Consider the following 18,082-nt stretch of genomic DNA (forward strand, 5'->3'; position numbering starts at 1 on the left):
TTTTTAAGAGATAGGGTCTCATTATGTTGCCCAGGCTGGTCTCAAATTCCTGAACTCAAGTAATTATCCCACCTCAGCCTCTAACTTTTCATTTTATTATTTAAAAACTTGTATTGAAGTATAGCATACACTATCTGGACACAGTGGCATGGGCCTGTAGTTCCAGCTACTCAGGAGGCTGAGGTGGGAGGATTGCTCGAGTTCAGGAGATGAAGATTGCAGTGAGTTGGGATCATGCCACTGCACTCCTGCCTGGGCAACAAAGCAAGATGCTGTCTAAAAAAAATAAAAATAAAAGAATAAAAAAGAAAGAATGTATATGAAATATAGCATACATATACACACAGAAAATAGGACAAATCAAAATTGTAAATGCAATGAATTGTCACAAAATAAATACACCTGTGTAACCTCTGCTCAGGTCAAGAAATAGAACATTGCCAGCATCCCAGAGGCTCCACTTCCCCAACTCCAACCCAAGTGCCCCTAATTGCCATTATGCATCACAAAGTGAGAGTCACACTTTAAAAAATAATTTCTTTTAATTTTTTGACTGTCAGTAGTAGTTTGGCTATTCTAGGTCTTTTGTAGTTCTGTATAATTTTTAGAATTGCTTTTTCTATTTCTGTGAAGAATATCATTGGTATTGTGATAGGGATTGCACTGAATCTTTAGATTGCTTTGGGTAGTATGGCCATTTTAACAATATTCATTCTTCCAATCCATGAACATGGAATATGTTTCCATTTTTTTGGTGTCTTCTTCAATTTCTTTCATCAGTGTTTTATAGCTCTCATTATAGAGATCTTTCACTGCTTTGGTTAATTCCAAGATATTTTATTTGTAGATGTTATAAATGGGATTACTTTCTTGATGTCTTTTTCAGATTGTTCACTGGTGGTATTCTTCACAGAAATAGAAAAAAAATGCTACTGACTTTGTATCCTGCAACTTTACTGAATTTATCAGTTCTAATAATTTTTTGGTGCAGTCTAGATTTTTCCATATATAAGATCATATTTGCAAACAAGGACAATTTGCCCTCTTCCTTTCTAATTTGGATGCCCTTTATTTCTTTCTCTTGTCTGATTGCTCTAGCCAGGACTTCCAGTAATATGTTGAATAACAGAGGTGATAGTGGACATCCTTGTTGTGCTCCAGATCTTAAAGGAAAGACTTCCAGTTTCCTCATTGAGTATGATACTAGCTGTGGGGCTGTCATACATGGCTTTTATCACATTGAGGTCATGTTCCTTCTGTACCCAGTTTTCTGAGGGTGTTTTTTTAAACATGAAGGAATGTTGAGTTTTATCAAATGCTTTTTCAGCATCAGTTGAAATGGTCATATGGTTTTTGTCCTCCATTCTGTTAATATGATATAGCACATTGATTGATTTGCATAAGTTGAACCATCCTTGAATCCCTGGGACAAATCTCACTTGGTCATGATGAATGATTTTTTAAAAATGTGTTGCTGAATTCAGTTTGTTAGTATTTTGTTGAGGATGTTTGCATCAATATTCATCAAGGATATTGGCTTGTATTTTTTTTAAGTGTGTTTGTCTGATTTTGTTACCAAGGTAATACTGGCCTCATAGAATGAGTTTGGAAGTATTCCCTCCTCCTCTATTTTTTCAGAATTGTTTGAATAGGATTGGTGTCCATTCTTTAAATATTTAAATGTTTGGTAGAATTCAGCAGTGAAGCCATCGGGCCCCAGGCTTTTCTTTGCTGGGAGACTTTTTTTTTCTTTTTTTTACAGCTTTGATCTTGTTGTTATTGATCTGTCCAGGTTTTGGATTTCTTCATGGTTCAATCTTGGTAGGTTATATATGTCTATGAAGTTATCCATTTCCTCTAGATTTTCCAATTTATTGGTATATAGTTGTTCATAGTAGCCAGTAATGATCCTTTGAATTTCTGCAGTATCAGTTGTAATATCGCATTTTTAACCTCTGATTTTATTTATCTGGGTCTTCTCTCTTTTGTCTTAGTCTGCCTAAGGTTTGTCAATTTTATCTTTTCAAGAAACCAGCATTTCATTTCATTGATCTTTTGTATTGTTTTCTTCATTTCAATATCATTTATTTGTGCTCTATCTTTATTATTTCTTTTATTCTACTAATTTTGGGTTTGGTTTGCTCTTGCTTTTCTAGTTCTTTAAGATGCACCACTAATTTATTTATTTGAAGTTTTTCTTTTATTATGGTGTAGGTACTTGTAGCTATAAATTTCCCTCCTAGTACTGTTTTCACTGTATCCCATAGGTTTTGGCATGTTATGTTTCCATTATCATTTGTTTCAAGAAATTTTTCAATTACTTTCTTAATTTCTTAATTGACTCATTGGTCATTCAGGAGCATATTGTTTAATTTCCATGTATTTGTATGGTTTCCAAAATTCCTCATTATTGATTTCCAGTTTTATTCCACTGAGGTAAGAGAAGATGCTTGATTTTATTTCACTTTTTAAAAAAATGTTTTAAGACTTGTTTTGTGACCTAACATATGGTCTATCCTAAAGAATGATCCATATGCTGAGGAAAAGAATGTCTATTCTTCAGCCATTGTATGAAAAGCTCTGTAAATATTTATTAGTTCCATTTGTTTCTAAATGAATCAAGCAGAAGTTCTAGAACTGAAAAATGCAACTGACATACTGAAGAATTATGTCTGATGTTTGTTGGTTTTCTGTCTGGAAGTTCTGTCTAATACTTAAAGCTGGGTGTTAAAAGTCCCCTGCTAGTATTGTATTGATGTCTATTTCTCTTGAATTTTTTTTCTTTGTAGAGGCAGGGTCTTGCTATATTTCCTGGGCTGTTCTTGAAATCCTGGGCTCAAGTGATCCTCCTGCCTTGGTCTCCCAACGTGCTAGGATTACAGGTGTGAGCCACCATCTCCAGCAAATAATATTTGTTTTATATGTCTGGGTGCTTCCAGTGTCAGATGCATATATATTTACAATCATTATGTCGTCTTGCTGAATTGACCCCTTTATCATTGTATAATAACCTTCTTTGTCTCTTCTTACAGTTTTTTTCTTGAAATCTATTTTGTCTGTTATAAGTATAGCTATTCATGCTCTTTTTTGTTTCCATTGGCATGGAACATCCTTTCCCGTCCATTTATTTTTAGTCTGTATGTATCTTTATAGGTGAAAAGTGCTTCTTGTAGGCAACAGATCATTGGGTCTTATTTTTTCATCCATTCTGCCACTCTATGTCTTTTTGTTGCACAATTTAGGCCATTTACATTTAATGTTATTATTAATAATAAAGACTTACTTCTGCCATTCTGTGATTTGTTTTCTGGTTGTTTTGAGGTCTTCCCTTTTTTCCTTTACTTCCTTCCTGTCTTCCTTCACTTTTTAACTTTTTTTTGTTTATTTCTCTTTATGTCTTATTGCACTGTCTTGAAATGTTGTAGTTACTATTTTTGATTGCTTCATCATTTAGTCTTTCTACTTAAGAGTAATTGACAACCCACAATTACAGTTTTATAATATTCTGTGTTTTCCTATGTGCTTACTATTACCAGTGAGATTTATACCCTCAGATGATTTCTGATTGCTCATTAACCTCCTTTTCTTTCAGATTGAAGGACTCCCTTTAGCTTTTCTTTCTTTCTTTCTTTCTTTCTTTCTTTCTTTCTTTCTTTCTTTCTTTCTTTCTTTCTTTCTTTTTTAAGGACAGGTCTGGTGTTGATGAAATCCCTCAGCTTTTTCTGTCTTTATTTTTCCTTCATGCGTAAAGGATATTTTTGCTGGATATACTATTCTAGAGTAAAAGTTTTTTCCTTCAGCACTTTATATGTGTCATGCCACTCTCTCTCTGGTCTGTAAAGTTTCCACTGCAAAGTCTGCTTCCAGACATACTGGAGCTCCATTGTATGTTGTTTCTTTTCTCTTGCTGCTATTAGGATCCTTTCTTTATCCTTGAGCTTTGGAAGTTTGATTAACATCTTGAGGTAGTCTTCTTTGGGTTAGATTGGCATGCCATTCTATAGCCTTTTTGTACTTGAATATTGATATCTTTCTTTAGGTTTGGGAAGTTCTGTGATATTATCTGTTTGAAGAAACTTTCTACCCAATCTCTTTATCTATTTCCTCAAGGCCAATCACAAATTTGCCGTTTTCAGGCTATTTTCTAAATCTTGTAGGTGTGCTTCATTCTTTCTGATTCTTTTTTGATCTCCTGTATGTATTTTTTTTTCTTTGTGTGTGTGTGAGAGATGGACTTTCACTCTTGTTGCTCAGGCTGGAGTGCAGTGGCATGATCTCAGTTCACTGCAACCTCTGTCTCCTGGGTTCAAGTGATTCTCCTGCCTCAGCCTCCCAAGTAGCTGGGATTACAGGCATGCACCACCACACCCGGCTAATTTTTGTATTTTTAGTAGAGACAGGATTTCACCATGTTGGTCAGTCTGGTCATACACTCCTGACGGCTGAGGTGATCCACCCACCTTGGCCTCCCAAAGTGCTGGGATTACTGGCGTGAGCCACAGTGCTCCTCTGTGTATTTTCTAATAGACTGTCATCACTCTCACTAATTCTTTCTGCTTGTTCAGTTCTGCTATTAAGGGACTGGACTCTGATGCATTCTTCAGTATGTCAGTTGCATTTTTTGACTCTAGAATTTCTGCTTGATTCTTTTTAGTTACTTCAATCTCTTTGTTAAGTTTATCTCATAGAATTCTGAAATCCTTCTCAATGTTATCTCAATTTCTTTGAGTTTCCTGAAAACAACTATTTCGAATTCTGTCTGAAAGGTCATATCTCTGTTTCTTCCGAATTGGTCCCTGGTGCCTTATTTAGTTCATTTGGTGAGGTGATGTTTTCCTGGCTGGTGTTGATGCTTGTAGATGTTTGTCTGGGCAATAAAGAGTTAGGAATTTATTCTAGTCTTTGCAATCTGTGCCTGCCCTTCTTAAGAAGGCTTTCCAGGTATATAGAAAGACTAGGGCCCCAAGCTCAGTAATGCTGTGGTTCTTCCAGACTCGTAGAGGTCCCACCTTGGTGGTCTTGGATAAGATTAGGAAGAATTCTCTGGATTGCCAGGCAGAAACTCTTTTTCTTTTATTTTCTCCCAAACAGAGTCTCTCTGTGCTGAGCCACCTAGAACTTGGGGTGAGGTGATGCAAACACCCATGTGGCCACCATAAGTGGAACTGCCCTGGGGCAGACATGAAATCAGCATAGCACTGGGTTTTGCCCAAAGCCCATTATAACCACCACCTGGCTACTGCCTATGTTTGTGCAAGGCCTTATGCCTCTACAATAAGCAGATGTTGAAGCCAACTAGGTTTGTGTCCTTCTCTTCAGGATGCTGAGTTCTCCCAGCCCCAGGCAGGTCCAGAGATGCTATCTGGGAGCCAGGGATTGGAGTAACTACCTTAGAAATATGTCTTACTCTCCTGCGACTAGGCTGGCACCCAAATCACAAGACAAAATCCTTCCCACTCTTCCCTCCCCTTTCCACAAGCAGAGGAGCCCCTCCCTGTGGCCACTGCCACCACTGACCCATGGCGAGTTCTGTCTGACCACCAATGTTCACTTAAGGCCCAAGGGATCTTCAGCCAGCTGTGGTGAATGTTGCCAGGCCTGGGACTTACCCTTCAGGGTAGTGAACTCTGGCACAGAGCAGGTCCAAAAATGCTATCCAAGAGTCTGGACCTGGGGACCCCAAGAGCCCGTTGGTACTCTACACCACTGTGGCCAAACTGATACCTGAAGCTGGCACGTCTGAGTCTCACCCAAGGCCTGCAGCATACTGCCTGTGCATTGCTATTGGTTACTCAGGGCCCATGGGCTCCTTAGTCAGCAGGTGATGAAACCTGGCAAGACTGGGTACTTCCTTTAGGCAGAGGGTTCCCTTCTGGCCCAGGGTGTGTCTAGAAATGCTGTCTGGGAGCTAGGGCCTAGGATGGGGGCCTCACAATTCTGCCAGGTGCCCTGTCCTATTTTGGTTCAGTTGGTATCCAAGATGCAAGACAAAATCCTTACTCTTCCCTCTCCTCTCCTCAAGCAGAAGGAAGGAGTCACTTTTGTTGTTGTGAGCTGCACTGCCTGGGGTTGTGGGAGGGGTTGCGGAAGCACTTCCTTAGCCACCCCAACTGGTGTCCCGTGTCCACTGGCTCTGCACTCAGCACAGAACAGGACTTACCTAGGAATTGCAGTCCCTGTGGTCTAGAGTGCTTTTCAGGTTTATTTAGGACCTCAGAACACTTTGGCCCACAGAGTTAAGGCTTGTTGAAATTCAAGTTCTGACCGCTGGGATGGGCAATTCCTCTCTGACTAGGGCTGATCGAGATGCTCCTTCTGTTGATGGATCGGCATCTGCTGAGTTTAACTCAGTTTTGCTTTCTGCTGTGACCAGGCAACACTGAGTTCAATGCAGGATCCCACAACCACTGTACTTTCTCTCTCTCAAGGGCACAACACCTGCTACTGCTAGAGGAATGGGGGAGTGGCAGTGTTACCAATTCAAGACTATCTTTCCTACCTTCTTTCAGTAATATGAGGTTAAAACCAGGTACTCTGATTGCTCACCTGATTTCTGGTTCTTTTGAAGTTGCTTTTTTTGTGTGTATAAAGACGTTAAATCAGTGTTCCTGCATTGGGGGACGATTGGTGAAGGCTTTTATATTCAGCCATCTTGCTCAGCCCTCTCCTGATTGAACTATTTCTTAAAAATTATTGTGGCTGGGCACAAAGGCTCACATGTGTAATCCCACTACTTTGAAAGGCTGAGGCAGGAGGATCACTAAGGCCAGAAGTTCAAGACCAGCCTGGGTAACATAGCAACAACCCATCTCTACAACAAATAAAAAAATTATCTGGGCATGGTGGTGCATGCCTGCAGTCCCAGCTACTTTGGAGGCTAAGGTGGGAGGACTGCTTGAGCCCAGGATTCAAGGTTGCAGTGAGCTATGATCTTGCCACTGCATACCAGCCTGGGCAACAGAATGACACCTTGTCTCGAAAAGATTAAATAATTTATTTATTTTAAAGAGTTTTCGTTATGCTTAAATATTTTTTTTTGTTTTTTCTTTATGCTTGAATATTTTCAAAATAAAAATTAGGGAAAACATTTCTCTCTCATGTTTATATTCGAATAATTCCATTGGCCTTCAAACTCTAGCTAGTCTTTCTTGGCATATAAATTATTCTCTGAGGAGTATCTAAAATAATAATTTCTCTTTTTTTCTTTCTTTTTTTTTTTTTTTAGAAGGAGGCTCACTCTATCACCCAGGCTGGAATGCAATGGCATGATCTCAGCTCACTGCAATCTCTACCTCTAGGTTCAAGCGATTCTCCTGCCTCAGCCTCCCGAGTAGTTGGGACTACAGGCGCGTACCACCATGCCCAGCTAATTTTTGTGTTTTTATAGAGACGGAGTTTCAGCATGCTGACCAGGCTGGTCGTGAACTCCTGACCTCAGGTGATCTGCCTGCCTCAGCCTCCCAAAGTGTTGGGATTACAGGTGAGAGCCACTGTGCCCGGCCATTCCTCATTTTTAACTTCCAACTTCTTCAGAACAATTACTAAATATATCATGCCACTTTGTATTAATGGGTGATTTACATTTTTAAATCATTCAGTCAACTGCAAGCTCTTTAAGGTAAGGTCTGGATTTTATATAATGCTGCACAAAACTGATCTCAGTGTATTACTCATATTACACCACGTCTGTTAGTGGTTATTAAGTTAAGCCAGCAAACAATAACTTTTTTACTCCAGCTTGCCAGGAGGAAAAAAAAAAAAATAGAAGTCAAGCAGAGAGTCTATCTAAAATATCAGCATATTGTTTGTACAGCATAAAATTCATACAGCAATCAAAGAGTTTTACAGTCTCTACCTAGATGCTCATTGTTATTGAATGACTCATATTCTTTATAAATTTTATTTAAAAGTTGCAGTCTAAGTCTTAACTTTAACATGATTAACAGTATTATGTTTTTTCTTTATGTTTTGAATTTTTTTTTGTAGACATGGGGTTTATTTTGCCCAGGCTGGTCTTGAATTCTTGCCTCAAGAGATTATCCCCCTTTGGCCTTTCAAAGCACTGGATTACAGGCATAAGCCACCACTGTAGGCCAAAGTACTTTGTCTTTAAATAAGGGGTTTATAAGTAAGTGTATAAATCATATATCACTAAATTTTACCATATTTTCCTGAAGTAGTAGATAAAAAATAATTTTTTTTTGAGACATAGTCTTGCTCTGTTGCCAGGCTGGAGTGTAATGGCATGTTCTCTGCTCACCGCAACCTCTGCCTCCTGGGTTCAAGCGATTCTCTTGCCTCACCCTCCAGAGTAGCTGGGATTATAAGTGTTTGCCACCATGCCTGGCTAATTTTTGTATTTTTAGTAGAGATGAGGTTTCACCATGTTGGCCAGGCTGGTCTCAAACTCCTGACCTCATGATCCGCTGCCTCAGACTCCCAAAGTGCTGGGATTATAGGCGTGAACCACCATGCCCAGCTGAAAAATACATTTAAATTAATTCATAGGTGGATGGGGAAAAAAGGCATATAATGAGAACAAGTGATCTGTCCTAAATCACACAATCAATTCTCAATACTTTATATCTCTTTTCAATGATGCATGCTTGTTTTCTACTTGATGAGTTGGATTGTACCTTACAAGAAACCTAAAATAAATCGTTAGGTCAGGAAATGTGACTTTGATTCATTAAAAAATATATATTTATGCATAATGTATTCTTATACCTGTAATTTATAAATATTCATAAAGATTTCTATGCTTCAGTCTGTTTCTTGATATAGGTCTATTTCATTTATATAATCATAAATAATATGTCAGTATTTATTTTGCTGATTTAAGGTTTTCATCCAAAAGTTCAACAATGGCTTCTTCATCTGCTGATTGAAGCAGTCTCTGAATTAGCTGATCCAGGCTCTTCCCACCACATACAAATTCCTGGTAAAAGAGAGAGCTATAATGAAACCTGATGATTAGAAATACAAACAAAGACTTTAATGTTTATTTCATTTCTTTGCAGTTATTATTTAATAACAATAAAAGATTACTGGCGTTCTACAATATAATGAACATGATTGGTAACTTGGGAATATCCCCACTCTGCAATAAGAATTAAGTTAGCATTTAATTTTAAAATAAATCTTCTGAGATTTGGATTTTTCTAACAACTCTGGAGACAACAAAATGAAGAGATCTAAATGGACTTTTGAAATTGACCACCTCCCTCTCTTTAATAGTCCATTGGTTGGCTTTTATGACAATACCATTCTAGGCTCTCAACATCTTTGGGAGAACTGGTTTGTTGCTGAATTGTACCCTAAAAAAATGGCTTAATTCTTGTCCTGAAAATTCTACCCTTTTCACTCACGTTATTTCCCAAAGGAAAAAGACTGACAGGTCTCAATTCCTCTAGCATTTTGTTCCACAAGCATTTTGTGCATTAATGTGCATACTGCTCTTTGCCAACTCTTCTGGATGTGGCTTAGAGGACGCCTCCCCCAACCATTTCAGGACAAGAATTTCTGTATGTTTTATGTTGTAAATATTCTGTATGCTGTCTCCTCAGCAGGATATGGCTATCTTGCATAGGAAAATAGTAGCCATGTTGAAAAGGAGGAAAATATTTGCAAAGTTCCCTTTCCTCTGGAAACATACAGTATTAACCAAACATGTTTGGCCACATTGTTCTAATTACACCATGTTCTTTCAGTTGTTTTTCTGGTAGCCGTGACAATTTTCTGGGAGACAGCCACATTCTCGTGACCAGTAATATCTTTCAGATGGGCCCTTAGGTGCACAGTATAGTATTCAGTTGTGAAACAAAGGCAAGGTAACTAACTGGCTTCTGTAGTTATAAAATATCTGACTTTGGCCTAACTAATAATAAATGACTAACCAAACTAGCATGCAAAACTCGGAAGTAATAAGGAAAATAACACTGATAAGCTCTAATAATCACTAACTAGTCTACTGGAAGGAAAGAAGACATTCCATAGTAGTAAAAGGAACAGAATTAAAAACAGCATGAAAAACATGCAGAAATTTACAAACATATGAACAACACAGGCATTTCCCTTGTAAAACCAGGCCTTTAATTTTGAGTACAGAATGGGACAGAGTCAAGTAAAGAAGCCTTAGATATCACACGGCACCAAGGAAAAGGATCAAAGCTTTCTGTCTGCTGCCTTTTCCACATAGTCCTTTATGGAACCAGTTCACCTCCTTCAGAGGCAGCAAAACAGACATTTTTCTGCACTTCATCATTAATATATTTATGTCAGTGGTCTTTGCTAGATGCTATTTAGGTAGGTTAATGTTTGAACAATCTTGACAGAGTCTTTTCCCCAACAGCCTAACTGTAACACCTCAATCTAATGAAGACACATTGTGGTAGGGAGAATACTAAGATGCCTCCTGGTGTACACACCGTGAATAACTCCCTCTCAGTGCAGACAGAGCCTGTGAAAATGACGGAGTATCATTCTAGTGTCTAGGTGACTAAGCAGTTGCTTTTGAGTTAATCAAAATGAACATTATCCAGGTGAGCTTGACCTAAACAGGTGAGCCCTTAAAAGGCCCAAGCCATTCCTGCAAGAAGAGATTCAAAGTGGGAGAAAGTCTCTGGAGGGAGCCACTGGGAAGCAACTTCCAGCAGTATTTGGGTGCTGAAAAGCAGCCTCTAGATGACTGCCAGCAAAGGAATGGGGACTTCAGTCCTATAATCCAAGACAATGGCATTCTGCTGGCAACCACATAACCTTGGAAGAGGGCTCCAAACTCCAGAAGAGTATGCAGCCTGGCAAAGCCTTGATTTCAGCCTTGTGAGATCCTGAGAAGATAACTAGGCTCAGTTGTGCCTGGATTTCTGACCTACAGAAATTATAATATTATTTTTTGAGAATGGAGTTTTACTCTTGTTGCCCAGGCTGGAGTGCAATAGCTTGAACGTGGCTCACCGCAACCTCTGCCTCCTGAGTTCAAGTGATTCTCCTGCCTCAGCCTCCTGAGTAGCTGGGATTACAGGCATGTGCCACCACATCTGGCTAATTTTTTATTTTTAGTAGAGATGGGGTTTCTCCACGTTGGTCAGGCTGGTCTTGAACTCCTGACCTCAGGTGATCTGCCCGCCTCAGGCTTGAGCCACAGCACCCAGCCAAGAAAATACTTTAATCATAGGTACTGCTTTAATTGCTATATTTCTGGTAATTTGTTATCCGGCAATAGAAAATCAATATACATTTACATATGCAGATTGAATATATGTTCATATATTGTGATTGCATAATGGAGAATTTGGAATTTAGAAAAGATCATTGTTTCAAAATGGCATAAAGATCATTAATTTTTTAACCAGCAAACTAATAAAAATGTTTGCAAATTTTAGGGTGGCTTGATGATTTAAATTACTTGATAACATTTTAGATATACTTGGTAATATCTACATAAAGGTTCTAGAGTTTGACTAATTTTCTTCTGAAATCAAGGGTACACAAATATTACCTTAATATCACGAACTTCATATGCTATCCTGTGGTCAGTGACTCTATCCTGGGTGAAATTATATGTCCGAATTCGCTCTGACTGGGCTCTTGTTCCCACCTGTGCCATAACAAAAGGCAATTTACATTTTACCTTTATAAATATCTTCATTACAATGGAAAAAGCACTTGGTAAATGACTATTCCAACAATTTAGATATGTTCTAAAAGTCATAGATACAAAATGGCAAAGAACAAGAATGGGCAGAACTTAATGTTTAATACTACAGGTTTGTAGAGTGCAGTTATAGAATAAGAAGGAATGTTTCTTTGCTATTTCAAACTCCAAATATTTAAAATCACATTAATCATCTTTCCACTCCAATAAGTTCTTCCTCCTGGTTTCCACAAATGACAGCACCATGTATTCCCTTTTACCCAAGTAGCAAATTCTGACATTCTGCAATTTGTCAAACATTTTGTGGGTTTGAGTTTACTATGCCAGGCTTTGATACAGATGCATACAGGGGGAGAAACCATCTTCAATTCATCCTATTCTCTAACTGCCCATTTCCAATTGGTTTCATGGGTCTCCTATTATATCCTGCCCTTTCCATTTCTACTCTCACTCATGGACTCATTACTTTAACCTACAATTCTACAGAAACCTCCTGATTAATCTCCCAGTTTTCTGCTCACATTGTGCTGCCCTACTTACTTAGTCTTCCTATAGTATGGTTTTCTGATAAATTTTCTTTGGTTCCTTCTTGTCCACTGAGCAGACACAACTCAACTCAGCATTCAAGGTACTTTGTAACGTGGCCAATCTTCCCAATGTTATTTCTGAAAATTATGTGAATCTCTATAGTGCCACTAATAAGACTATATCATGTGTGTGTCTGTTATCTCTGCTATAAAACATCATCTCAAGGGATGCCCTTCCCTAACACTATCCTACCATCTCTGCCTTTCTGGCCCCAGCAATTGAAATATGTTCTCTTCTTCCTCTGAAACCTATTGTACTTAGAATCTTCTTCATGGCACACCACAGTTTGTATCATGCTACAGTTATTTGCATTCTTCTTAGTCTGCTCATCTCCTCCACCTCCCTAACCCCTGATATACCCAACACCCTGCCTCAATTGCTTTCATTTATTAAAATAAAGACATTTCTGGCCAGGTGTGGTTGCTCACACCTGTCATCCCAGCACTTTGGGAAGCCGAGGCGTGCAGATCACGAGGTCAGGAGATAGAGACCATGCTGGCTAACACAGTGAAACCCCGTCTCTACTAAAAATACAAAAAATTAGCCAGGCGTGGTAGCATGCACCTGTAGTCCCAGCTACTTGGGAGGCTGAGGCAGGACAATCGCTTGAACCCAGGAGGTGGAGGTTGCAGTGAGCCAAGATCATGCCACTGCACTCCAGCCTGGGAGACAGAGCAAGACTCCATCTTGAAAAAAAAAAAAAAGACATTTCTGTAACTTACCATCTTAAACCCTAAGGCAAGTGATATGAAACTAAACTCCTGACCGCTAGAATTTTTTAAAATTATGGATTCCTAAGCCCAACCTCAGATATAATGGATTAGAATTATGTATTTCGGAAATCCCAGATCATCTCTTCTGACAATCAGTCAGGCTTGGAAACCACTATTCCAAACCACCATATTCATGGCCAAGACCTCACTCCAGATCAGTTACATCAGAATTTCTGGGGTGGGTCCTGGGTATCTACAAAAACTCATTAGGTGATCAGTAGAGCCAGGGTTGAGAATCTGGCATAATGCCTTCTGTATAAAAACCAAGTGTATCTATTGGTTGAAGAAAAAACTTCTAAGCCTTAGAAATCCCTATTTAAAAATTTCAGGTAGGTAGATAAGTTATTCAACAGGCAGTGATGTCTTTTTTGGCTGGTCAATCAGACTACCGAAGAAGACACACATGAGCAATTTGCATAAAGCCAATCCTGAATACCTATTTTAAAAATTACTTTGTGGGCTGGGTGCAGTGGCTAATGCCTGTAAATCCCAGCACTTGAGGAGTTTGAGGTAAGCAGATCACATGAGGCCAGGAATTCGACACCAGCCTGGCCAACATGGCAAAATCCCATCTCTACTAAAAATACAAAAATGAGCCAGGCATGGGGGTGCATGTCCGTAATCCCAGCCACTCAGGAGGCTGAGGCACAAGAATCACTTGAACCCAGGAGGCAGAGACTGCAGTGAGCCAAGATCATGCCAACCTACTCTAGCATGGATGACAGAGCGAGAATCTGTCTCAAAAAATAAAAATAAAAATGAAATTATTACTTTGTGGAACCTCTAGGGCCAAAATGTTAAATGGCAAATAAATCTAAATGTCTTTTTAAAATTCAAATGTGGCAGAGCTCATAGTATTTATGTTATCACTTATTTGCCATGAAGTAATGGTGTATACTCAGGGTATATTGTTTGCTTGTTAAAAACGAAAATAAGTTATGGTTTGTAAATGAGCATTCCTATCTGCAAGTGAATACACTGATGATGCTCTATAATCTGGGATTACCACTAAAGTTTTAATATTATTTATCCTGTCACTTTTACTACCTGCAAGTTAGCATGTAGGTAAAGAAGGCTAAAAACACAAAAGTGTGAAAAAGCTAGGACACATCTATATGAAAAGTATAAATAATGCTTAGGTTTAGACAATTCATTATCCTAAAAGGCCACAAAATCTTCCAAATTTAAATTACTGTAGCATAGCCAGGTGTGGTGGCACACACCTGTAATCCCAGCTACTCGGGAGGCTGAGGCATGAGAATCGCTTGAACCCAGGAGGTAGAGGTTGCAGTGAGCTGAGACTGTGCCACTGAAAACCAGCCTGGGTGACAAAATGAGACTTCATTTAAAACAAAACAAAACAAAACAAAACAAAACAAAAAACTGTAGTGGACCTATGGACAAATAACAAAAAATCAGTTATTTCTGACTACTTTTTTTTCCAGTATCTCTCAGTGACAAACTTTACTTCTTTTAGAATTTAAATTATAGGCCAGGTGCAGTAGCTCATGCCTGCAATCCCAGCCTGACATGAGCAGATGGCTTGAGCTCAGGAGTTTGACACCAGTCTGGGCAACATAGTAAAACCTCGTCTCTACCAAAAATACAAAAAATTAGCCTGGTGTGGTGGCAAGTGCCTGTAGTCCCAGCTACTTGTGAGGCTGAGGCACAAGAATTGCTTGAACCTGGGAGGCAGAGGCTGCAGTGAGCCGAGATCATGCCACTATAGCCTGAGTGACCGAATGAAACTCCATCTTAAAAAAAAAAAGAATTTGGCCAGGAGCAGTGGCCCGTGCCTGTAATCCCAGCACTTTGGGAGGCAGAGGTGGGCAGATCACGAGATCAAGAGATCGAGACCATCCTGGCCAACATGGTGAAACCTTGTCTCTACTGAAAATACAAAAATTAGCTGGGCATGATGGGTCACGTCTGTAGTCCCAGCTACTCGGGAGGCTCAGGCAGGAGAATCGCTTGAACTTGGGAGGCGGAGGTTGCAGTGAGCAGGGAAAGTGCCACTGCATTCCGGCCTGGTGACAGAGTGAGACTCTGTTTCAAAAAAAAAAAAAAAAGTAAATTATATATTTCGTTTACTTAAAATAATGACATTATTCATTTTGCTTAGAATTCATCTATTTATCTATTTGAATAAGTAACACTATACCATGTATATTGTACAAAATTCAAAAAGTACCAAATGATATATAAAGAAACATAAATGTCCTTTCTACCCCTTGTCCTTAATCTCCTTCAGTAGCAATCACTGTTCCCAGTTTTTTTGCAGTGTCATTTGTATTTGATCTCACATAGTTATAATACAAGCATGGGTTTTAATTTTTAAAAATTTAAAATGTTCTTAACTCTCAAATAATTACTTTGTCTTTTAAACCATTTTCCTCTTAAGACAGTAATGATACAAACATGAAGAGGGAAACAACTAGGAAATAATTTTTCAACATCTTACATTTACTAATTTGCAAACTGGTATGCCCAGGTTTAGTCATAATCCATCAGTCCATTTGCATTGAGTTACTGCCTATTCACGAAGGAGCACATTTCTCTACGCTGCAAAACGTTCCCATTTAAGCAAGAACAAATACTGCATTCTCTAAAGAAAATGATGACTTTTTGAAAAAATAGTTATTAAATTATTACACCAAGTACATCTTACCTGCAGTTTTCTAGTGCTGTGTTGTTGACACTTGTTTTTCTCGATGATCTGCTGGTAGAGTCTAGCTCTCAGCACACTCAAAGCTATTTCTTTATTTCTTATCTGTGATCTTTCTTGTTGGCATTCTACTACTAGTCCTGAAAAATAACAGGGATCAGAAGGTAAACTGCAGGTTCCACAGACCAAATTAAGATAGAACTAAGGAACAGTTTAAATGTAACAGGTTAATCAGGAAAAGATCACAAAAGATAAAAACATTTTAGGTTTAGCACACTTCAGAAACTAGCTGGGTTATGATGATAGCTGTAGTTGGCTCTTTGGATTCTGATGTGTAAATGAGATGTTCTGTATGAGCGCCCAAAAAGCAGCAGCATCTGCAGATGGTTACCTATCTTTCAGTCCCTGAGCCTGGCCTCTTCTTTCTAGCTCATCCAGGCATTTCTGCAGCTCAACAAACAGCAAATTACTGCTACTCCCTATGCTGCACTGCTCCATTCTCTGTCCAATTCAAGAACTCGCCTTTTCCCCTTTCAATCACAAATATACACAGAGCTGAGGTTTTAAAAATACCTTTATAGAAAGAAGCCAATGGAAGGATGCTACTCAGAGCTTTTAAAAAGAAGAGTTTACAGGGAATGTTTCTGAGTTGTCTGAGTTCTAAATTTCTAAGTTGTTCTACATAGTCTGAGTAAGCAGGGGTCCAGCTAATCAATACATCTAACCACAAACAAGATTTGGCTGGCCAGCTTCTGCATTTGGATGGGTTTAGCCCACTGTGTAGTCCAGTTCCTGGCCCAAATCCAGCTCTAAATTGATCACTTCTTGAGGCTGTGTTGTTCTTAACTTTGCAGCTATCACTCAGAAGGTCCGTGTCTAATCCCGCTCCTCAGTAAATTAGAGGAGAAAGGGATTTTTTTTCTGCATCACAAAAACTAAAAACCAAAAACCCCATTAATATAGCCAATCTGCACCAATACAGTGGTAAATATTTTGCTGGAGATTTAAAGAATTTCTATAACATTCTATTCTCTGAACTATGTTTTCTCCCTGTCTAAATAAGCTGCAGTCTCTACCTGCTAATACTTTTAGTAGGGCACTGAGGTTTCACCTCTACTAGTTTAAACTTACTTCTTGACTACTTCACTGCAGCCATCTGGCTGGGCTGGGGGCACTGACTGGCACCCATTTTCCAGGTATTTGTCTGGAGTTTCCTTGAATCTCGTATCCTTTTTGTACTACCCAAAAGAATATGAACATTTCCATTTTAAGACGGCTTGGGCTTTCATGAACTTTCCTCCACATTCCTCTTCTTGTCAGGGATGATCAGAGGTCAGGGCCTTCACTGCCTCCAGTAATAAGTGATGGCCCCCTGGTCCCACTGCCTCTCTTAATCTGTCTTTTTCTCATTCCTTTGTTGCCACCGAACTTGGGGTACCCATGGGTGATGTAGGGCTGGCTCCCTACATTCTGGTGCCCAACATGGGGCTCATGGATCCCTATGTTCTGGCACCCAATGTGTAGGGCTCACGGACTCCCTACAATTAACCATATTGGTGCTATAGTGCTGCAGAACACCAGAACGAATTCTTCCTATCCAGCTGTAATTCTGTATCCTTTACCCAACCTATCTCTATCCTCCTCTCCCCCTTGCCCTTCCTAGCCTCTAATCATATTTCTACTCTCTGTAAGTCACTTTTTGTAAAGTCAGCAATTTATGGCTACACAGGGTGGTTTTACAACCCTTTAATATGTTTTAAAGTATTCTGGTTTATTTTGTCAGAATTTTGATTACCTTTTACCCTATTTTTTACTCATTTTAATTTTTAACTTATCTTAAGTTAAGTATTAATGTTCTGGACTGCATATAATATAGAATGATATCCAACAGTACAGGGTTTAGGTGAAACACATTAAGTATCCAACAATTTATGGATTATTAAAGTAAATTATGGCAAGTTACAAAAAGCATAACCTCAGGTTGGGCACGGTGGCTCATGCCTATAATCCCAGCACTATGGGAGGCTGAGATGGGTGTATCACTTAAGGTCAGAAGTTTGAGACCAGCCTGGCCAACATGGTAAAACCTAGTCTCCACTAAAAAGACAAAAATTAGCTGGGTGTGGTGGCGCATGCCTGTAGTCCCAGCTACTTGTGAGGCTGATGCAGAATCACTTGAACACGGAAGGCAGAGGTTGCACCACTGCACGCCAGCCTGGGTGACAGAGCTAGACTCCATCTAAGGAAAAAAAAAAAAAAGCATAACCTAATTTTGGGGGAAAAAATGGCATATTTTTATATGGATAGAAAAGAATTTGAAAGGATGTATACCAAAGATACATGCCAACAATGGTTCTGGGTTATTATTATGGATGTTTTGTTTTGCTCATGCATATATTC

The 18,082-nt window shown here is 39.1% G+C and overlaps 1 protein-coding gene across 4 annotated transcripts in view; it reads right to left on the bottom strand.

Moving 5' to 3' along the window:
- Positions 1–8,543: 8,543 nt before the first annotated feature.
- MTRF1 (mitochondrial translation release factor 1) overlaps positions 8,544–18,082 on the bottom strand; it is a 36,303-nt gene continuing 26,764 nt past the window's right edge. For all 4 annotated transcript variants that reach the window (XM_037729664.1, XM_017503766.2, XM_017503767.2 and 1 more), the window contains 3 exons: positions 15,686–15,822; positions 11,501–11,599; positions 8,544–8,938 (listed from right to left, as the gene is read on the bottom strand). In XM_037729664.1, the coding sequence (XP_037585592.1) occupies positions 8,825–8,938; positions 11,501–11,599; positions 15,686–15,822 (350 nt within the window). In that variant the 3' untranslated portion in view covers positions 8,544–8,824. The remainder of the gene's footprint in view (positions 8,939–11,500; positions 11,600–15,685; positions 15,823–18,082) is intronic.

This window comes from Cebus imitator, unplaced genomic scaffold (assembly GCF_001604975.1).
Source record: "Cebus imitator isolate Cc_AM_T3 unplaced genomic scaffold, Cebus_imitator-1.0 Scaffold314, whole genome shotgun sequence".
NCBI lineage: Eukaryota > Metazoa > Chordata > Mammalia > Primates > Cebidae > Cebus > Cebus imitator.